Consider the following 22,813-nt stretch of genomic DNA (forward strand, 5'->3'; position numbering starts at 1 on the left):
TAAAATAAATAGAATAAATATGTACAAATAAAATAAATAGAGTAATAAATAGAAACATACATACATATATACAGGTGCTGTGGGGAGGGGAAGGAGGTAAGGCGGGGGGATGGAGAGGGGGAGAAGGGGGAGAAGAAGGAGGGGGCTCAGTCTGGGAAGGCCTCCTGGAGGAGGTGAGCTCTCAGTAGGGCTTTGAAGGGAGGAAGAGAGCTAGCTTGGCGGATGTGCGGAGGGAGGGCATTCCAGGCCAGGGGGATGACGTGGGCCAGGGGTCGACGGCGGGACAGGCAAGAATGAGGCACAGTGAGGAGATTAGCGGCAGAGGAGCGGAGGGTGCGGGGTGGGCTGTAGAAGGAGAGAAGGGAGATGAGGTAGGAGGGGGTGAGGTGATGGAGAGCCTTGAAGCCAAGGGTGAGGAGTTTCTGCCTGATGCGTAGGTTGATTGGTAGCCACTGGAGATTTTTGAGGACATATAGAGACAGTCCCTACCCAACAACAGGCTCACAGTCTAGAAGGGTTCTAATCCGGGCTCTGCCACTTTTCAGCTGTGTGGCCTTGGGTAAGTCACTTCACTTCTCTATGCCTCAGTTGCCTCATCTGTAAAATGTGGATTACATCTGGGAGCCCTATGTGGGACAGGGACTTTGTCCAACCTGATTTGCTTGTATCCACGCCAGCACTTAGTACAGTGCCTGGCACATAATAAGTGCTTAACAAATACCATTATTAGTATTATTATTAATAAATCAAAGTGTTTAAGGTGAACAGGCCCAAGGGCATAGGGGATGCAAAAAGGAGGAAGAATAGGGAAAGTGAGAGCATAGACAGGGAAGGCCTCTTGGAGGAGATGTGATTTTAGGAGGCCTTTGAAAGTTGGGAGAATGGTGGTCTATCAGATATGAAGCAGGGAAGATGGGAAACAGTATGGTATGGTGGTTAGAGCATGGGCCTGGGAGTCGGAAGGTCATGGGTTTTAATCCTGGATCCTCGCCTTGTCTGCTGTGTGGCTTTGTCCAAGTCACTTCACTTCTCTGTGCCTCAGTTATCTCATCTGTAAAGTGGGGATTAAGACTGTGAGCCCCACCTGGAACAACCTGATAACCTTGTATCTTCCCCAATGCTTAGAACAGTGCTTGGCACATAGTAAGCGCTTAACAAATACCATCATTATTATTATTATTATGTGGGACAGGGACTGTGTCCAACCTGATTGGCTTGTATTCACCCTAGTGCTTAGTACAGTGCCTGGCACCTAGTAAGCTCTTAATAAATACCAGAATTATTATTATTATTACTATTTGAAGGGGGAAGGAGTTCCAAGCCAGAGTACCTGGGTTAAGGTGCCACAGACAGGCTGACGTGGCTGTGGGAAGTGGGCATTAGGTGGGGAGATGAGAGATTAATTAGGGAAGAGGTGGGATTTCAGAAGGGCTCTGAAGATGGGGAAGAGCAGTGATCTGCCAGCTGCAAAGAGGGGAGGGCGCGAGCAAAAGGTCATTGACAAGAGAGATGAGAATAAGGCACAGTGAGCAGTTTGGCTTGAGAGGAATAAAGTGTGCGAGCTGGGGTGTGTTGGAAGAAGAGCAAGGATGACTATTGGGGTGAGAGCTAATTGTGAGTGCCTTATAGCTAGTAGTCAGGGCTTGATGTGGAGAGGAATAGGTAACCCTGGGAGGTTTTGGAGGATAATACTAATAATGACAATAATTGTGGTATTTGTTAAGTGCTTACTATGTGCCATTCATTCATTAAATTGTATTTGTTGAGCACTTACTATGTGCAGAGCACTGTACCAAGCTCATGGGAGAGTACAGTACAACAATAAGCAGACAATCACATTCTCTGCCCACTTCGAGCTGAAGGTGGGGAGACAGACATTAATAGAAATAAATAAATCACAGATGTGTAAGTAAATGCTGTGGGGGTGGGGTGGGGTGAAAAATGGGAGCAAGTCAGCGTGACACAGAAGGGAGTGAAGAAGAGGAAAGGGAGGCTTAGTTAGGGAAGGCCTCAATCAATCAATCGTATTTATTGAGCACTTACTGTGTGCAGAGCACTGTACTAAGCGCTTGGGAAGTACAAGTTGGCAACATATAGAGACAGTCCCTACCCAACAGTGGGCTCACAGTCTAAAAGGGGGAGACAGAGAACAAAACAAAACCAAGCATACTAACAAAATATATAGAATAGATATGTACAAGTAAAATAAATAAATAGAGTAATAAATATGTACAAACATATATACATATATACAGGTGCTGTGGGGAAGGGAAGGAGGTAAGATGAGGGGGATGGAGAAGGGGACGAGGGGGGGAGGAAGGAAGGGGCTCAGTCTGGGAAGGCCTCCTGGAGGAGGTGAGCTCTCAGTAGGGCCTTGAAGGGAGGAAGAGAGCTAGCTTGGCGGAAGGGCTGAAGGAGGGCATTCCAGGCCCGGGGGATGACGTGGGCCGGGGCTTGATGGCGCGACAGGCGAGAATGAGGCACAGTGAGGAGATTAGCGGCAGAGGAACGGAGGGTGCGGGGTGGGCTGTAGAAGGAGAGAAGGGAGGTGAGGTAGGAGGGGGCGAGGTGATGGAGGAGGTGCCTTCAATAAGGCTTTGAAAGGGAAGAAGGCAGGGAGGGTGTTCCAGGCCAGAGGCAGGACATGGGCAAGGGTTCGGCGGTGATATAGATGAGATCGAGGCACAGTGAGAAGGGTAGCATTAGGGGAGCGAAGTGTGTGGGCTGAGTTGTAGTAGGAGAGTAGCAAAGTGAGACAGGAGGGGGCGAGTTGATTAAGTGCTTTAAAGCCAATGGTGAGGAGTTTCTGTTTGATGCAAAGGTGGATGGGCAACCACTGGAGTTTTTTGAGGAGTGAGGAAATATGTCCTGAACGTTTTTGTAGAAAAATGATAGGGACAGCAGAGTGAAGTATGGGCTGGAGTGGAGAGAGACAAGAGGCTGGGAGGTCAGCAAGGAAGCTGATGCTGTAATCCAGGCAGGATAGGATGAGTGATTGTACTAATGTGGTAGCAGTTTGGATGGAGAGGAAAGCATGAATGTTGTGATGTTGTGAAGGTGGGATCAACAGGATTTAATAATAGTAATAATAACGATGGTATTTGTTAAGCACCTACTATGTGCTGAGCACTGTTCTAAGCGCTGGGATAGATACAGGGTTTATCAGATTGTCCCACATGGGGCTCACAGCTTTAATCCCCATTTTCCAGATGAGGTAACTGAGGCACAGAGAAGTTGTGATGTGCCCAAAGTCACACAGCTGACAAGTGGCAGAGCTGGGATTAGAACTCACGACCTCTGACTCCCAAGCCCATGCTCTTTCCACTAAGCCACTCTGCTTTAGTGATGGATTGAATATGTGGGTTGAATGAGAGAGAGGAGTCAAGGATAATGCCATGGTTATGGGCTTATGAGACAGGAAGGATGGTGGTGGGAAGGTTGGGGGGAGGACAGGGTTTGGGTGGGAAGATAAGGAGTAGTAAGCACTTGAGTAGATACGAGATCATCAGATAAGATGTAGTCCCTGTCCCATATGGGATTTCCAATCTAAAGAGGGAGAACAAGTATTGAATTTCCATTTCACAGATGAGGAAACTGAGGCACAGACCAGTTAAATGACTTGTCCAAGTTCACACAGCAGGCAGTGGTGGAGCTGCGATTGGAACCCAGGTTCCCTGACTCCCAGTCCCATGTTCTTTCCACTAGGTCACACTGCTACCGAGGGAAAGGAACGAGGAAGTCCTTCCCCTTCTAGGCACAACCGTCTCGACGTTGGTCTTTATCCCTCTGGGATTTCGGCTCTGGCTGTCACAAGGGTCAGCCGCTCAAGGAGATCTGGTTTTCCTCGTCTGACAGTTATCAAAAACGCCCGCAGAGTGAGTGCCCTGCTTGGAGTCACGCCCAGGAATCCCCTGGCCCGTCAAACAAGGTTCTATTAAGGCTTCAGCGGACCCCAGCTTGGCCCCACTTGGGAGCGGGAGCTCCCCCACAGCGGTTCTGATCCCTTTGGGCTGCAGGGCAGGCTTAGGGCTGGAGAAAGGGGTGAGCCTGCTGCAGCCCCACTTACAGGACCTATGCACAGGTGGCCATGGAGCCGAAGGTCCTCAGGTGGCTTGGGATGGATGTCCAGGAAGTGGTTGGAGTTGATGCGGTGAAGCCTGGAGCCGTTGGTGTTGCCGGTGAGCATCTCCGTGGGGGAGCTGTACTGCTCCAGGTGCAGGGCCACCAACTCCCCTTCCTCTGGGCCTCATTGTTCATCTGCTTCTGCAGCTCCTCCGGCTCCATGACTGGGGACCGGCTGCTGACAAAACTCTCACCGAGGAGGACGAAGATGGGCAAGCTTTCCAGGAACGTTTCCTAGAGAGTTCTTCCAGAACCTCAGCGTGTCGGGTCATCCAGTGCTCCCCGACCCCTGTAGCAGGATCAAGCGCACCGATGTAGGAAAAGCCGACATAATATAAAAAGAGGCAGGGAAAAAGTAAGGCATATGACAGCAAAGCACAAAGGCAGGAATGGATTGCAAATAAAACTTAGGAATAATTTGAAAGGAGAAACCACAGCCAGAAACGTAGGAGAAAAATTCAGTCCATAAGATCTGTGCAAAGAACAGCGACCATTCTGCTGGTATCTATTCAACTCCCGTGGCCTAGTAGTAAGAGCACGAGTCTGGGAGTCAGAGGACCTGCGTTCTAATCCCGGCTCCTCTGGTTCCTGGCTGTGTGACCACGGGCAAATCACTTAGCTTCTCTGTGCTCCCATTTCCTCATCTGTAAAATGGAGAGTCGATGCCTGTTATCCCTTACTGTGAGCCCCATGAGCGACAGGGACTGTATCTGACCTGATTATTTTGCGTCTACCCCAGTGCTTGGTGGAGTGTGGGGCACGTAGTAAGTGCCTAACAAATGCTTCAGTTATTATTATTCGAATGAATGTACCCACTCTCACTTCTTCCCACTTTCCTAGCTCCTCACCCCTTCCTGTTTCATCCCCCAAAATCCATGTGTCCTCTGTTGTTCACTGCTTTCTTTCCTCTTGTGTCTCCCTGACTTTATCACTTTTTTTGTGTGTGTGTCTTTCGGTCTCTATATTTCTTTAACACTGTATTTTTTATTTGCCTTTTTCTGTCCCAGTCTTTATTTTTGGGGGTCATTGTCTCCATCCTTAACTTTCCTCACCTTTCTCTTTGTGTTTGGAGCTCTTTGGGCCGCTTCTTCTTTATAGCTATAATTTTTTCTTTTTCTCTGCCTCTGTTTTTTGTTTGTGTCTGTCTCTCTCTGTGCCTCTGCTCCCTCTCCCTCTGGGTCACTGCCTTTGTCTTACTGTTCCTATCTTGCTGCTCCTGCCTTTGTCTTTCTGTGTTACCGTCTCGTCCTTTCTAGGTTTCTGTCTAAACTTGTGGTTTTTGCTGTTATCTTTATGTTTCCCTATGTCCCTCTCTTTCTCTGACTGTCTCACTAAATATGACTCTTTGCGTGTTTATGGCTCTGTATTCTCCATTCTTCTTTCTCTTTCTGTTTTTGCCTGTTTCTGTGAGGGGGGCAAGCAGCATGCCACTGTTTTTTCTGTGTGTATTTATCTGTTTTTCTTTTTTCCCTCCCTTCCCACCTTTAGATCTGAGTTCTTCCTATTTGCTTGCTGCTGTGCTGAGCTCCTCACTGCTAGCATCTCCTTGGCCAGGTAGCCCAGGACTTGTACTTGTTTGTTCTAACTTTGTTTCTCTGAAGCCAAAGGGAGAGACAGTAGTTTGTACTCTTTTGTGGTTTTTGTATGTTTGCCCGTCTCTGCTTCCATGTTTGCTCTTTTTGGTGGTGTTAGGGTTCCTCTTTGTGTTAGTTTTACATAATTGCTCTAGGTGCTTCCAGATTTTGTAGTATCCTGGAATAATTACATATTGATATAAATGTTTGATGTCCATAGTTTAAATGACCTAAAAATCTTTTTCTGGAGGTCATTACATTCAACTGTCCTTGGAAGTGGTGTTTCCTGGAAATTCTGTTTGAGAAACTTTGACTTCCTATTAATCTGCCTGACGTCAAAATGCAATGAAGAGTTAAAATGGAGTGCTTAAACAGTGCTTGGCACATAGGGAGCACCTGGGAGATACTATTAAAAAAATGGAGTGACATTAAAATTGGGTAGGAATGTAATTATTCTGTGGGAATTTGGTTTTAGCAACTATTTGAAATAGTTGCTCAGTAACGAAAGTTTGTTGAAATTCTGGATTTCCTTTTTTGGTTTATTTATGGCGATCATTTGACTCTATCATGGAATCCATATTTTATCCTGAGATCAGATTATTAAAATGAGTCAGATTCTGCCTTCATTATTTTGTGTAAAGTTTGGCCCAATCTAAACTTGGCCCCAAACTAGTACACTTAGATAATTAAACTGATCGTCGGCCACACGATTAGGAGGGTAATGCCCAGTGGGTTTCACCAGTTCTCTTGCAATATGTAGTATTATTAAACATGTCCCTTTTTGGTAACATACTTATGTATACATGAGTAATTGAAAAAGTGATATTATCCCGCTTACTCTGCTGTTGCATTTTTAAATGTCGGTGCTAAAAGTATTAAAAAATGAATTATGAAAGAAATGAAAAATATCTGTTGCATATTTTGAAGCTAGACCAGCAGCATGCAATGCATTATCCAGATAATTAAAGTTGTTTGATACAAAGCAAAATTTACAAGGAATATAAGTAGCCTGCTTGGGTATAATTACACCAAGTATCTAATTGTAGAGAGGGATGGAAATTTGTCTATTGTCTGTTACTTCTCTAATGTAAGATATATTTTACTCTGTACAAAACATGTCTTTTGTTCTGTGACATTTTAGCATAAAATGGATTTTGAGAGGAAAAGAGCATGTTGTTTTCATAATCTCCTAGGTCCTGCATTCAGGATTTATTCTGAATGTTATCTTTTGAATATTTTCGATTTCAAAATAATCCATCCCTCTCCTCCCCTTTGTGCTCCTTGCGGGAGCTGCCAGCTCGTGCCCGGGATCAGTGGACAAAGAGGACTGTGAGCCCCATGGGGGACGGGGACGTTGTCCAAGTGTCCAACCTGATTATCTTGTATCTACCCCAGCGCTTAGCACAGTACCTGGCACATAGTAAGCGCTTCACGAATACCACAATTATTATTATTATTAGGAGGCCAACCTCCTTCTGCTATATCTTCAAGGATGTCTCCTTCCCCCCGCACAGTCAGTTCTCCTATGATGTGGGGGTTATAATGCTCTTGATTGAGGAAATCTCTTATTTTGTGGTGCACGTCTCGCCTGACGTTAGTTACATGCACACACTTAGCCTTTCTTCTGACAGCACATTGTGTCCAGTGCTTAGAACAGTGCTTTGCACATAGTAAGCGCTTAACAAATACCATTATTATTATTATCATTGTTATTATATCCAGAGAGATGCATGTTGCCAAAACATCCCCTAAGTCCATAATAGGGTTCTATCAAGCCCTCAAGCCCCTAAGTATAAACTGAGTCTATCTTCCAAGAGCATGTACCTAATTTACCTGCAGGAGCTGGTGAAAGTGGAGCAGGCCGGTAGCAGTTGTGTGTCCGGCAGAAGCATCGGAAGTGCGCTTTCATCATCCCACCCCTGGCAAATCCTCAGGCATTTCCAAAGTTTCGTCTCCATCGCTCTCTTTATTCATCCCCACTCCCAGCCCCACAGCACTTTTGTACATATCTGTAATATTGCTTTACAGCAATTTTAACATCTGTCTCCCTGCCTCTAGACTGTAAGCTTGTGGTGGGTGGGGAATATGTCCGTTTATTGTTATATCGTACTCTCCCAACCACTTAATATAGTGCTCTGCACATAGTAAGTGCTCACTAAGTACGATTGACTGATTGACTAATGAAAGGGGGAATGTTTAATTGGTGAGATCCTGGCTGTTGCGTAGTGTCATAAAATTCACTGAGCATAAACCAGCCCTGGGCAGTAAAGAGAAGATACCTTTATATGTACACATACACCCATGACGTACCCTTTTTTTCAGGTATTATCTACAACTTTTGTAAGCTAATTCTCCATTTATTAAAAAAGGTGTGTGAGGTGCACAGAGTGCCATTGGTTTGGGTACTGCACCTTGGAAACTGGTGAGGTTTGGAAACTTTGATGGGTGCACAGTTGCATAAGGATATTGTCTAGTTCTACATGCAGTGCAGGCTTATCTTCCCAACCCCATGTAAATGTCCCAGAGATTGTGATCCTCTGAGCATTTATGATGGCCTATGACGTGAGGAGAATGGGCTCCTCAAAACTGTCCTTGGGAGCCTCCCTGTATGCTATGAGGTGGATTACAAAATTGATTCACAACCTGGAGTTCGTACCCTGCTACCCTGCCTTTGTTTACCGTCTTCTTCTTCTTCTTTTTTCTTCTTTCTTCTTTCTTCTTCTTTTTTTTTTTCCCCTAAGGTGGAGGCTGTCCAAGAATTGGGGCTCTTTTTTCAATTGATTGATCAATCAGTGGTCTTCATCGAGGGTTTATTGTGTGCAGAGCACTGTTCTAAGAGCTTGAGAGAGTACGGAACAACACAATTAGCAGACCTGTTCCCTTGTCCATAGTGAGCTTACAGTCTAGAGGAGGAGGCAGACATTAATATGAATAAATAAGTAATCTATAATAACTAATTTGAAGATATTTACATAAGGGCTGTGGTGTTGGGATTGAGGTGAATTTCAAATGTCCAAAGTTCACAGATCCAAGTGCATACATGATGTAGAAGGGAGAGTGAGCTGGAGAAAAGAGGACTTAATTAGGGAAGGCACCATGCGGAAGATGTGATTCAGGGGGGTGGTGAGAGGTAGACTTGTCTCCAATGGATTGGACTGATGAATGTTTCAATTAGGAATGGTGTCAAGACTTGAGAGACTTGCAAGATTCTGTGAATATTACCTTGGGCTGTATATGACTATTGTACTCTCCCAAGCGCATAGTACAGTGCTCTGCACACAGTAAGCACTCAATAAATACGATTGAATGAATGAATGGATGATTTTAGTTATTACTGAATGCCTTAAAATATTCCAAGGGATCAGAAGCACTTCATGGACAAGCATTTTGAAAGAAGTCAAATAAAAGAAGCAGCTTGACCTAGTGGATAGAGCACGGGCCTCGGAATCAGAAAGACCTGGATTCTAGATTCTGGATTCCAGCTCCTCCACTTGTCTGCTGTGTGACCTTTGTCGCTTCATTTCTCTGTGCCTGTAAAATGAGGATTAAGCCTGTGAGTGCCATGTGAGACAGTGACTTTGTCCAACTTTATTTGCTTGTTTCTTCCCCAGCTCTCAGTACAGTGCCTGGCATATAGTAAGCACTTAATAAATAGTATTATAATTATTAATAGATGTCTGTAAACCTGTGGCCTGTACCTAGAAACAGGAGGCAATTTTAAGGTAAGAGTAAAATTTTCATTTGATAGCATAGTGTGTAATCTCATCGAAAATCTTCTGGGAAGAATGGAAGAGGATAAATTTGGGGGTTGTAGAAATCTAAAAATTGATTATATCAGAAAGTAAATAATTCATTATAAAATTCATAGTGCTCCAAATAAAATTGTTAATTCTTTTACCTCTTTTTCTGTAGGATTTGAAACAGCGAAGTCTTTTGCCCTCCATGGTGCACATGTTATCCTCGCCTGCAGGAATATATCAAGAGCCAACGAAGCCAAGTGTAACATTTTAGAGGAGTGGGTAAGAAAATTTGACATCTTTTGGAGAAAGAGCAAATTTTATGATTTTGAGAACAACACTGAAATACTTAGATTTTGGTGGCTGCCTTGTGTGTTTAGAATAATAACCAATTTCTTTATTTACAGAGTCATTTTTATTTAGGGCATATCCTGAAAAAGAAAAAAAATTTAGACTTTTTCGTGAATTTATTTGCCCTTCATTGTGAGTACATGTTCTTAGAACTCAAACTTCATAGTGGGCTCATTAGTTAATTCCAAAAAGAAATTGGGATAAGTACCCAGGAGCATTTTACAGCCGATTAAGTTACACGTATTGCATTTGAAATGAGACGGAATACAATACAATTTACAACTGCGTACCTGAAATTTCTAGTCACATCTGCAAAGGAGTTCATATATACATTCATTTATCTGCATCTCATAAATATCTACATCTGTACGTCTATATAGGTAGGTGGATAGATCGGTAAATAGATAAGGGACAGTGGGAAGGTGCCGTCATTCTGAACAGGCTGTCTGTGTGAAGATCTGGTTCTGCACAGGACAACAGGAAGAGACATTGCAGCTTTTCTGACAGGAGGCATTCCTGGCCTCTGGGGATATTCATTTACAAGTCCTGTCAATCACTCTTGGATTAGCTGACTGCCCAGTTGACATCAGCTGGGACCCAAACAATTCCAGGGAAGGATGGGACAAAGGTCAGAAGGAAGGGTTAAAGGAGACACAGAGGACAGGATCTCCTCTGCCTCCTTGTAACAACTGAAGAAGTTCTGTGCCTCGATTCTCAAGCTAAAGAAGCCCTGTGGCAGGTTTTCCACTGGGAGAAAAGATAAAGTGGAGGTTACTAGTGTGGAGATAACCCAGGTGAAGCAGTAAAGCCTGGATATTTTTTAAAAGACTTGATCACCGGTATTACTGTTGCTATCAGCTTACACACTCCCAACTAAGGAACACATAATTTTTTTTTAATGGCATTTGTTAAGCGCTTACTATGTGCCAGGCACTGTTCTAAGTGCTGGGGTAGATACACGGTAATCAGGTTGGACAGAGTTCATGTTCCATATGGGGTTTACGGTCTTAATCCCCATTTTACAGCTGAAGAAACTGAGGCACAAAGAAGTTAAGTGACTTGCCCAAGGTCATACACCAGACAAGTGGTGGAGCCCGGGCTAGATCCCAGGTCCTTCTGATTCCCAGGGCCATGCTCTAAGTTGGATAGGTGGCTCAGTGGAAAGAGCCTGGGCTTTGGAGTCAGAGGTCATGGGTTCTAATTCCGGCTCCACTGCTTGTCAGCTGTGTGACTTTGGGCAAGTCACTTCACTTCTGTACCTCAGTTACCTCATCTGTAAAATGGGGATTAAGACTGTGAGCCCCACGTGGGACAACCTGATCACCTTGTATCCTCCCCAGTGCTTAAAACAGTGCTTTGCACATAGTAAGTGCTTAACAAATGTCATCATTATTATTATTATGATTATATATCTAGTCAATACTATTGCATCACTTTTGCATAAAGCGGGGTGCTTGGGAAGTCTGTGTGCAAACCCGTTAATTTGGGGAGATCGCACCATTGCACTGGGAAGGAAGTTGAGGCTATCAGCTTTTTTCCCTAACTGGTGGCTGAATGCAAAGGATGTGCATCAGCAAGGAAAAAATCCCCTAGAGTTTCCCGGGCCTCTTGGAGTAGGGGGTGTCTAAATCCATCTAGTTAGGGAATGAGGGCAGCAAATTACCTGGACAGTCTCGAGGAGCACAACCTGGAGCTATTCCCTGGAGAGATGGTGAGGATGAAGCAATCCGAGTGCCCTCTTTTTCTACAAGTGGAGAAGGTTGCCTCTACCAGATGCTTCCATCCTGTGTTTGGGGATTGAAGTCTCCCCGACCGTTCTGATATTGGCCTCATGTGGAATGGGTCTGGATGCTGCTCTGCCCTGGACCGTCCCTTGCAGTGACTGCAGAATACTGCCTGCAGAAGCCACAGGGTCAAATCTCTAAAGTGATGGAGAACGGCACAGATTGCCTATCGGCTGAATCCGTCACCTAGCACAGGTAACATGGTAGCGAGCATGCGGAAGATGAAGAGTTCTGGGGGTCGGGGGAAAGTGCTCCTTATGGGGAGTGGAATGCTCTGTGTGGTGAGGCAGCTGTGGAGTGAGGAATAGTCAAAGGAATCAGTTCAGAAAGGGGTAATGCCTCAGGGATGACATAAGCACTCAATAAATACGATTGAATGAATGAATGAAGGAATAGTGTCAGTTGGGGGCTAGCCCTTCTGGAGCAAAGGTGCCGGGAAGTCTGTAAGGTGGAAGGACAAATGAGAAGCAGCATGGTGTAATGGGTACCTGGAAATCAGAAAGTCATGAGTTCTAAACCCAGCTCTGCCACTTGTCTCCTGTGTGACCTTGGGCAAGTCATTTCACTTCTCTGGGCCTCAGTTACCTCATCTGTAAAATAGGGATTGAGACTGTGAGCCCCGTGTGGGACAGGGACTGTGTCCAACCCTGGTTGCTTGTGCTCACCGCAGTGCCTAGTACAGTGCCTGGCACATAGTAAGCGCTTAACAAATACTGTAAGTATTATATGTGCCCGGTGATAGGTACAGTACCTCACAGAGAACAGGACTGACGTCTCTTCAGTCAGTCCACCAGTCAGTCGATGGCATTCAGCGCTTAGAACAGTGCCAGCACTTAGAGAAGCAGCATAGCTTAGTGGAAAGAGCATGGGCTTGGGAGTCAGAGGTTATGGGTTCTAATCATGGCTCCACCACTTGTCAGCTGTGTGACCTTGGGCAAGTCACTTAACTTCTCTGGGCCTCAGTTACCTCATCTGTAAAATGAGGATGAAGACTGTGAGTCCCACGTGGGACATGCTGCTTACCTTGTATCTACCCCAGAGTTTAGCACAGTGCTTGGCACATAGTAAGCTCTTAACAAATACCAACATTATTATTATTAGTAGGACAGTGCTCAGCACATAGTAAGTGCTTAACAAATACCATTATTATTATTATTATTGAGTGCTTGCTTTACTCAGAGCACTGTGCTAAGCGCTTGGAAGAATACAATACAGTAGAGTTGACAGACATAATTCCACCCACAGGGAATTTACAGCCTAGACAGGTGGACAGACGTGAAAATAAATTACAGATGGATAGTTACATAAGTGCTGTGGGGAGGGAGTGAAAAATCAAAGTACTTAAAGGGTACAGTAAACACCCTAAATAATTCAGCCCTAAATAACACCACCTGCGGGGTGTTCTTTGACTGTGAAAGAGAGCTATATAAGTAGAGATGGCAGCTTCCTGAGTAGGGTAATAATTATTCAGTGCACAAAACCTTTAATGCAAAAAAAAAACAATCGACCAATAAGAATTTATTGTGCCTATTTTGTGCAGAACACTACACTAAATAATTGAAAGGTTGCGATAGACTTAGTGGACATGATATCTGCCTTCAAGGAGCTTACAATCTAGCAAGGGAGGCAGACACTAAAATGAATTACAAGTAGGAGGAAGCAATAGAGTTGGCACATTGTAAGCACTTAACAGATACCATAATTTTTCTTTTTAAAGATATGTACATAAGTGCCCGTTGTTGGGTAGGGACCGTCTCTATATGTTGCCAACTTGTACTTCCCAAGCGCTTAGTACAGTGCTCTGCACACAGTAAGCGCTCAATAAATATAATTGAATGAATGAAGTGCTGCAGGGGCTAGCGTGTGGAGAGAAGTAAGTAGCCAAGTGCTTAGGTGATGTAGAGTAGTGTAAGTACTCGTCACAAAGTGAATCTATTTAATTACATAAACTGAAAGAAAAAGAGTTCAATGTGTTGTTAAAGGAAATCTAGATAAGATTTCTGCCAGTCTCGTATTCAAATTTAGAGTTGTCTAAAAAATTGTATGGATTCATAATACTGCTATACCCCAGCTAGCATTCTTAATAGGTTTCATACAAATTGAGTGGCAAGTGAAAAAGCACAAAATGAAATACGGTTTCTCATAGGAAATAATGTAGTGTGAATCCAAAATACTGCCCAAAGCAATATAAAAACTTTACAAAATTGATTGAAACCCCAGTTAATACAGTTATACAATTAAATAGCAATGTTGAACTCAGTAGGCATTCAGTAAGTACAATTGACCGACTGATTGATTGTAACAATACTAAAGGAGTTGTAATACCATTTATTGAGTGTTAATGAGGTGCATTCATTCAATCGTATTTATTGAGCGCTTACTGTGTGCAGAGCACTGTATTAGATGCTTAGGAAGTTCTGCGTAAAGAAGTGATGCATTTCCTGTCCACAAGAAGCTTTTACTCTAAAGGGGAGACAAACATAAAAATATTCTTCACTAGAGTAGAATTATAAATTTTTATGTGTATGTATATAGATCCTTAATTTTCAAAATGTTATTGTTCACATCCTATTCAACAAAAGGACTCTGTGTACTAACATAGTTTAGCTCTGTCATTACTTATGTTAAATGGATCTGGCATTACCTGGCATAGAGAAGCAGATAGAGCATGGTCCTGGGAGTCAAAAGGTCATGGGTTCTAATACCTGCTCCACCATTTGTCCTATGTGTGCCCCTGGGCAAGTCACTTCACTTCCCTAGGCCTCATCTGTAAAATTGGGATTAAGACTGTGAGCCCCATGTGGGACGGCGACTGTGTCCAATCCGATTGACTTGTATTCACCATAGCGCTTAGTACAGTGCCTGGCACCTCGTAAGCGCTTAACAAATACCGCGATTATTATTATTATTACCTAGTGTTAAATTAAATGGGCTTTAATTACTCTATTCAAATCAGTCAAAATGCTTCAGAAGTTGAGGAGAGAAAGAGAGGTGTTTAAGCCCAAGTGAACTTTACAGCATTATCTCAAAGTGAGAGAGAACTGTAAGAAAAGCTAGTTGTAAAATTCAATGGAACTATCATGAAATAGCACTGAAGTAAGAGAGTTCTGACAGGATAACACTAATTCCTAACCCATAATAAAGACCTAACATTCTTCTCTCATGAAAGAGTACTCTTCTAAAACCAGAGGGACATTTTGATACCAATTAATGTTTCACTCCCACACTGCCAAAGAAATTCTCCCAGAAGAATCTCCAAGAGAAAGAAAAAAGAAAAACCAGTACAGTTCCCCTCTAATAATGTCAATGCATGTCTTTGTGGAATTTATGTGCTTTAATAGACATGCTATTTTAAAGAGAAAAGGATAGGATGGCCTGTTTAAATAGGAAAAAAAGCCCAAATCAAAATGCCATCAATTTTTCTGTCACCTCAAAATAACACATTGAGACAGGGCCCTTAAAGAAAGAGTAGAGTCTGAACTAAATAATTCAGTATCATTTAAATTGATGTTTTAAAATTATTATTACTATTTATTATTTATGGTATTTGTTAAGTACTTATGTGTCACTGTCACTGTTCTAGGTGCTAGGGTAGATACAAGTTAAATCAATTGGAGACGATCCCTCTCCCGCATGGAGTTCACGGTCTAAATAGGAGGGAGGGAGAACAAGTTTTGAAACCCCCTTTTACAGTTGAAGAAACTGAGGCTAAGAGAAGTCAAGTGGCTCGCTTAAGGTCACACAGCAGGCAAGTGGCAGAGGCGGGATTAGAATCCAGGTTCCATCACCTCGCCCCCTCCTACCTCACCTCCCTTCTCTCCTTCTACAGCCCAGCCCGCACCCTCCGCTCCTCCGCCGCTAATCTCCTCACCGTACCTCGCTCTCGCCTGTCCTGCCATCGACCCCCGGCCCACGTCATCCCCCGGGCCTGGAATGCCCTCCCTCTGCCCATCCGCCAAGCTAGCTCTCTTCCTCCCTTCAAGGCCCTGCTGAGAGCTCACCTCCTCCAGGAGGCCTTCCCACACTGAGCCCCTTCCTTCCTCTCCCCCTCGTCCCCCTCTCTATCCCCCCATCTTACCTCCTTCCCTTCCCCACAGCACCTGTATATATGTATATATGTTTGTACATATTTATTACTCTATTTATTTATTTATTTTATTTGTACATATCTATTCTATTTATTTTATTTTGTTAATATGTTTGGTTTTGTTCTCTGTCTCCCCCTTTTAGACTGTGAGCCCACTGTTGGGTAGGGACTGTCTCTATATGTTGCCAATTTGTACTTCCCAAGCGCTTAGTACAGTGCTCTGCACATAGTAAGTGCTCAATAAATACGATTGATGATGATGATGATGAGGTTGTCTGACTCCCAAGCCCATGCTCTTTCTACTAGGCCACTCTGCCAGCTTTTCCTGAATGCATCTCAAATAAGAGGCACAAGAGGCAGTAGAGTTGTCTTTTGGTTTGAAGACAGTGTTGCTGCTGCTGAGATTGTGTCCATGGCCGGAGTGTCTCTCGGAGAATCTCTCGCCTGTTCGCACACTGTGCCGATGACAGTGGCGCCTGGCCATTGGGGTGAGGATTGCTCAGATGTCAGTGCTTAAAGAAGGGAAAGATGTGTCCTGCTGCCATCAGCACATGCATTTGAGTTGTTTCTGCACCAGAGGTAATAGCTTTCTGTGAGCCATCTGCCACTCTCCTACCTGGTCCCCCTGTGGCCAGTGGCACCCACCGAGAGAAGGCTGGTAAGGGAGAATGTGTGCCGTTTGTGGTCACAGAACGTGGTATCACTGAGAACGCAATAGCTGCAGGTATACCGTCCCCTCACTTATTACATAAACCATCTCTGAGTCCTATATTCAGTGAGGCTTATTAAGGGCCAGAGCAGTCTTTTCTCCTTTCTTTTGGAAACCAGGAGAAAAGCCAAAACAAGAAATGACAAATAGAACTAAGAACAACAACAGTGACAAGAAAACTATAGCATTGACCTTAGCACAGCTAGGCAGAAAAGTAGCAGAAACATCAGAGCAAGGCATATGCAGCTAAGACAGACAAGGCAGTGCATTTTTTATGGCATTTGTTAAGTGCTTACTCTGCGCCAGGTGCTGCAACCGCTGGAGTAGATATAAACTAATCAGGTTGGATGCAGTCCATGGCATTCATTCATTCAATCATATTTATTAAGCGCTTACTGTGTGCAGAGCACTGTACTAAGCAGTTGGGAAAATACAATACAACAAACAGTGACAGTCCCTACCCACAAGCTCACAGTCTAGAAGGGGAGAGACAGACATCAGTACAAATAAACAGACATCGCTATAAATAAATAAAATTACAGATATATACATAAATGCTGTGGGATTGGGAAGTGGGGGAAGAACAAAGGGAGCAAGTCCGGGCGACACAAAAGGGAGTGGGAAATGAGGATATGTGGGGCATAGTCTGGAAGGCCTCTTGGAGGAGATGTGCCTTCAGTAGGGCTTAGAAGTGGGAGAGAGTAATTGTCTGATGGATTTGAGAAGGTGAAGGCATTCCAGGCCAGAGGCAGGACATAAGCCGGGGCTCGGGGGTGAGATAGGTGAGATCGAGGCACATTGAGAAGGTTAGCGCCAGAGGAGTGAAGTATGTGTGCTGGGTTGTAGATGGAGAGAAGCAAGGTGAGGTAGGAGGGGGTAAGGTGATGGAGTGCTATAAAGCCAATGGTGAGGAGTTTTTGTTTGATACCGAGGTGGATGGCAACCACTGGAGATTTTTGAGGATGGGGGTTGACATGTTCTGAACGTTTCTGTAGAAGATGATCTGGACAGCAGAGTGAAGAATTGACTGGAGTGGGGAGAGGCAGGAGGTTGGGAGTCAGTAAGGAGACTGATGCAGTAATCTAGGCAGGATAGGATGAGTGATTGTGTTAACATGGTAGCAGTTTGGATGGAGAGGAGAGGGTGGATTTTAGCGATGTCGTGAAGGTGGGACTGACAGGTTTTGGTGATGGATTGAATATGTGGGTTGAATGAGAGAGAGGAGTCAAGGGAAGATAAGGAGCTCTGTTTTGGACATGGTAAGTTTGAGGTGATGAGAGGACATCCAGATAGAGATGTCTTGAAGGCAGGAGGAGATGCAAGCCTGGAAAAAGGAAGAGAGATCAGGGGAGGAGATATAGATTTGGGTATCATTTGCATAGAGATTGTAGTCGAAGTTGTGGGAGCAAATGAGTTCTCCAAGGGAATGAGTGTAGATGGAGAATATAAGGGGACTGAGAACTGAACCTTGAGGGACCCCCACAGTTAGGGAGTGGGAGGCAGAGGAGGAGCGCGCGAAGGAGACTGAGAATGTAAGGCCAGAAAGATGAGGAAAACCAGGGAAGGACAGAGTCAGTGAATACAAGGTTGGGTAAGGTTTCCAGAAGAAGGTGGTCCACAGTGTCGAAGGCATCTGAGAGGTCAAGGAGGATTAGGATGGAGGATTAGGATTAGGATGTCCCACATGGGGCTCACGGTCTTTATATGTATTTTACACATGAGGTAACTGAGGCTCAGAATAGTGAAGTGACTTGCCCAAGGTCCCATAGCAGATAAGTGGTGGAGCCGGGATTAGAACCCAGGTCCTTCTGACTCTCAGGCCGGACTCTAACCACTAGACCACTCCGTTTTTCGATGCAGTTGTTTTAGGGAGCAGTGCAGAATCACCAATCATTTCTACTTTGGGGCAAATTTGAAAGGACCATTCTCGGGATTGCCAACCGACTCCCCCCGCCCCCCCCCCCCAACCTCCCCGCCCAATAGCCACCACTCTAGTTAGTAAAAACTTATAGAAAACGAGATGCATCAATCTCTGTAAACCAGCCTTCCTCATGTTGCCTCTATAATATGCTCCCAAGTGCTTAGTGAATCTTTTCTGCACTCAGCAAGCATTCATTCAATAGTACTTACTGATTGATTGGGGTATTTTAATTATGGTATTAGACGCTTACTGTGTGTCAGGCACTGTTCTAAGCACTGGGGTAGATACAAGCCATTCAGGTCAGACACAGTCCCTGTCCCATACGGGGCTCACAGTCTAAGTAGGATTGATGTTCGTAGCCACCCAGTGACTCGATCAGAAGGGATGTGATACGGAAATGGCACTCATATAGCCGGGGTAGGAACAGTTAAAAACTTCAACAAGATAAAAGCCCACACCCTCTGCCACACCAGCCAGAGACCTTGAGCAGGAGAACCTCCTTTGCCCAGAAGCCACCCTTTTTCTGGGTTGGGTCAGTAGAAGAACACATGAGAAGCAGCGTGGCTCAGTGGAAAGAGCCCGGGCTCTGGAGTCAGAGGTCGTGGGTTTGAATCCCGGCTCCGCCACCTGTCTGCTGTGTGACCTTGGGCAAGTCACTTCACTTCTCTGTGCCTCAGTTCCCTCATCTGTAAAATGGGAATTAAGACTGTGAGCCCCACATGGGACAACTTGATCAGCTTGTATCCCCCCAGCGCTTAGAACAGTGCTCTGCACATAGTAAGCGCTTAACAAATGCCAACATTATTATGAAAAAGGGAAATAGCTTGCCCTGCTTACTACCCTTCTGTTGTCTGGCTCCTGTTTGTACATTATTGTTTAGTGAGACACTCATGCCCAGAAGCCCCCACTTTTCCTGGACTAAGAGGAAGGACAGGAAGGTGGAAGAAAATACCTAACTGGAAGAGTGACTCTGGTTTACCCCTCAAGATGTCCTCCTGCTGTCTGGTCCTGGGCATAAGCTGTAAGACAGTTTCACACCAAAGCATTTCCTTTATTTTCCCCCTTTCTCAAGGAAGGCAAATTTACATAGCAGGAGCAGCAACAGCAGCAGCAACAGCAGTTATGAGTGTGCAAAATGCTGGATTAAAAACAAAACGAAACAGAGCACTGTTGTACACAAGTTCATCAGGGTATTCAGCTGCAAATAATCTGATTAGTTAGATTCTTGACTGTCCTATACATTTTGCATTTAGTCCCTTGAGACAAGTTTGGTCAGTTCATAAAGCTGGCTGTATTTGATTAATCTGGCTATTGCCAGCAATAGCTTGAGGTTAGGTTTGTCGCATGGCTGTCTGAAGAGGGAGGAAATGGAGAAAAATGAGAAGCAGCATGGCCTAGTGGATAGAGCTTGGGCCTGGAAGTCAGAACGATCTGGGTTCTAATCCCAGCTCTGCTACATATCTGCCATGTGACCTTGGTTAAGTCACTTCACTTTTCTGTGCCTCAGTTACCTCTTCTGTAAAATAGGGATTAAGATTGTAAAACTCATGTGGGACAGGGACTATGTCCAACCCGATTTGCTTATATCCACCCCGCTCTTAGAATAGCGCCTGGCACATAGTAAGTGCTTGACAGTTACCACAGTTATTATTGTTATTAGAAATGATGAGAAAATATTTAGAAGTAGAGGAGACTAGTAAAACAGCAAAGTTTAGTCATCATTGCAATTTGTTATGTAATTGAAAGAAAAGGCAGGTAGAAAACTGTTTTCCCTCCCATGGCATTTTCCCAGGATAGCAACATTTTGACCTACACATTTACAGATGCTTTGTACTTTAATTATCTTATTGAGTTAGGTTGGAATTTTGTTATTTTGGGCAAAATCTCAATTTTATTACCAGGACGGTTTTGTGGCCAGTGAGTAGGTAACAGTTCTTGCAACCATTTGGTGGGCATGTAACCTCAGATTTAAGCATTCCCTTGTTCTTTTGTCTAAGAAAAATAGTAGGTTGCAAAGGAGGGAACCTGAGGAGGACATAAGAAATATTTTTGACTTCAGGGATTAATCAGGTCAATGATGCCAATACACATTCTTACTGCTTTAAAGAGGTGCTTTTTCCTCTGTTTGACTTCATATTGGCTTTCAATTTGATGTAAATTTTAAGCATCCTGTAATTCATCAACTAATTCTCTCCTGGCTACACATTCCAAGTAATTAAAGTTCAGTAATAACTTATTCTTTCTGCTCCAGCACCTGCATTTCATTTGTTTATTTTCCCCAAGTCGTAAGTCTGAGGGGCTGTCAAAGTGTCATAATATTAGTGCAAAATCAAAGTTAATTAGTCCCTCTCAATAAACAACAACAAAGTCATTACGAAGATGCATTGAAAGTTCTCCAGTTAACCAGTTCAGATCACACTGCGTTCTAAGCAGTTCAAATTGGAGACTTTTTGGTGGAAAATATACTGTTCCTTAACAATGGAAATGGAGACTCTTCTCTTCCTAGCTCCTTACTCATTAGGTTGAGGTTGGATAAATGTCACCATTTCCATCTGAAAAGTCATCTGGCAATAGGGAACAGAATAATGAGGCAAGCTTGTATATGAGCAGATTTCACCTGATTTGGAGCAGTTGAAGCTACCAATTTATGTTTGCCTATCAGAGAAAAAATTTAGTGCTTAGTCACGATTCACATTACCAAGGTGGCAGTGGATACAAAGTTTCAAACGTTAGTTTAAGATAGTAGACAAGGTAGGACAAATGAAGGCACATGGGATGATGATCACAAGAACATTGAATACCATTTGAGACTCAGAATATGCTAAATTTAAGGATTGAAAAATTTCATGAATGACTTGGAAATGAGTTATCAACTCTCAGTTTTAAGGATTCTGGAAGCAGAAATATTGGAATATTTTAGCAATTTATTGAGGCTATGAGGAGGATGAATAATTCATAATCTGATAAAGTCATTTGAAATAATAGGTGTGATCGTGCCTATTGAAGATGGGGGTGGGAGAGAGATTAAAGTTTGAGATACTGTGAACATAAGGGTATGCATAACAAGTCATCTCTAGTGCAGACAGATGTGTTCTTAAAAGAGCTTTTTATTAGCAAAATCAGCATTTGTGAATTAGTGTAGGAGTGGGAAATAAGGGGATGTGCTGTGGAAGGTAGGAAAAAGGAGTAGCACCTGAGCATGGAGCGAACTGGCTGGCAGGCGGGTAGGGTGGGCAGATTAATTTTGCCCCCAAAAACAAGGCTGAGGAAGCTTTTTTCCAATGGTATTTAAGTGCTTATTATGTGCCAGGCACTGTACTAAGCACTGGGGTAGATAGCAACTAATCTGGTTAAACACGGTCCATGTCCCACATGGGGCTCACAGTCTTCCAAGCGCTTAGTACAGTGCTCTGCACACATTAAGTGCTCAATAAATATAGTTGAATGAATGAATTAATCCCCATTTAACATATGAGGGAACTGAGGCACAGAGAACTGAAGATACTTGCCCAAGATCACACAGCCGACAAGTGGATTAGAACCCAGGTCCTTCTGAGTCCCAGTCCCGTGCTCTCTCCACTGTAATTTTATGTATTCTTATTAATGCCTGTCATCCCCTGTAGACTGTAAGCATGGAATACAGGGCTCTGCACACAGTAAGCGCTCAATAAATTTGATTGACTGACCGACTGACTAGGCCATGTTGCTTCTGAGCATGAGAGAAGGGAAACAACCATTGGCTCTAAGACACTCAATCACCTTGCCCCCTCATACCTCACCTCACTGCTCTCCTACTACAACCCAGCCTTCCCACTTTGTTCCTCTGGTGCTGACCTTCTCACTGTACCTCAATCTCGTCTATCTCGCCATTGACCTTTCGCCCACATCCTACCTCTGGCCTGGAATGCCCTCCTCCGGTATGAACCGGACAGATAATTGCCCTCCCCACTTCAAAGCTTTATTGAAGGCACAGGTCCTCCAGGGAGCCTTCCCTCACTGAGCCATCCTCTCCTCTTCTCCCATTCCCTTCTGCGCTGCTCATACTTGCTCCTTCATTCATCCTCCCTCCCTTCCCCACAGTGCATATGTACATATCTGTAATTTATTTATTTGTTTATATTAATGTCTGTCACCCCCTCTATTCTGTGAGCTCATTGTGGGCAGGGAATATGTCTGATGTTGTATTGTATTCTCCCAAGCGCTTAGTTCAGTACTTTGCACACAGTAAGCGCTCAATAAATATGACTTAAGGAACGACTGAATGAAACAAGAGAGGTGTCCAGAGCCACTGCAGCTATGGACTAGTGGTTTGAGCCAGAATAAAGGACCACCTTCCCACACACCTACTAGACCCACATTGATTTGCCAGGGGCAGTGAGGGGGCACTGAGAGGCCCAAGATGGGATGAGAGGGTGCCCTCACCCCTGTATCCAGAAGACACGTTGATGAGCTCAAATGATAATAATGATCATTATGGTACTGGTTAAGTGCTTACTACGTGCCAAGCCCTGTACTAAACTCTGGGATA

General features: G+C 44.1%; 1 protein-coding gene across 1 annotated transcript in view; it reads left to right on the forward strand.

The window, feature by feature from the left end:
- Positions 1–22,813, forward strand: part of WWOX (WW domain containing oxidoreductase) — a 1,164,534-nt gene that overhangs the window by 67,628 nt on the left and 1,074,093 nt on the right. Inside the window, exon 5 of the mRNA XM_038770582.1 lies at positions 9,609–9,715. Within this exon, the coding sequence (XP_038626510.1) occupies positions 9,609–9,715 (107 nt within the window). The remainder of the gene's footprint in view (positions 1–9,608; positions 9,716–22,813) is intronic.

This window comes from Tachyglossus aculeatus, chromosome X2 (assembly GCF_015852505.1).
Source record: "Tachyglossus aculeatus isolate mTacAcu1 chromosome X2, mTacAcu1.pri, whole genome shotgun sequence".
Classification (NCBI taxonomy): Eukaryota; Metazoa; Chordata; class Mammalia; order Monotremata; family Tachyglossidae; genus Tachyglossus; species Tachyglossus aculeatus.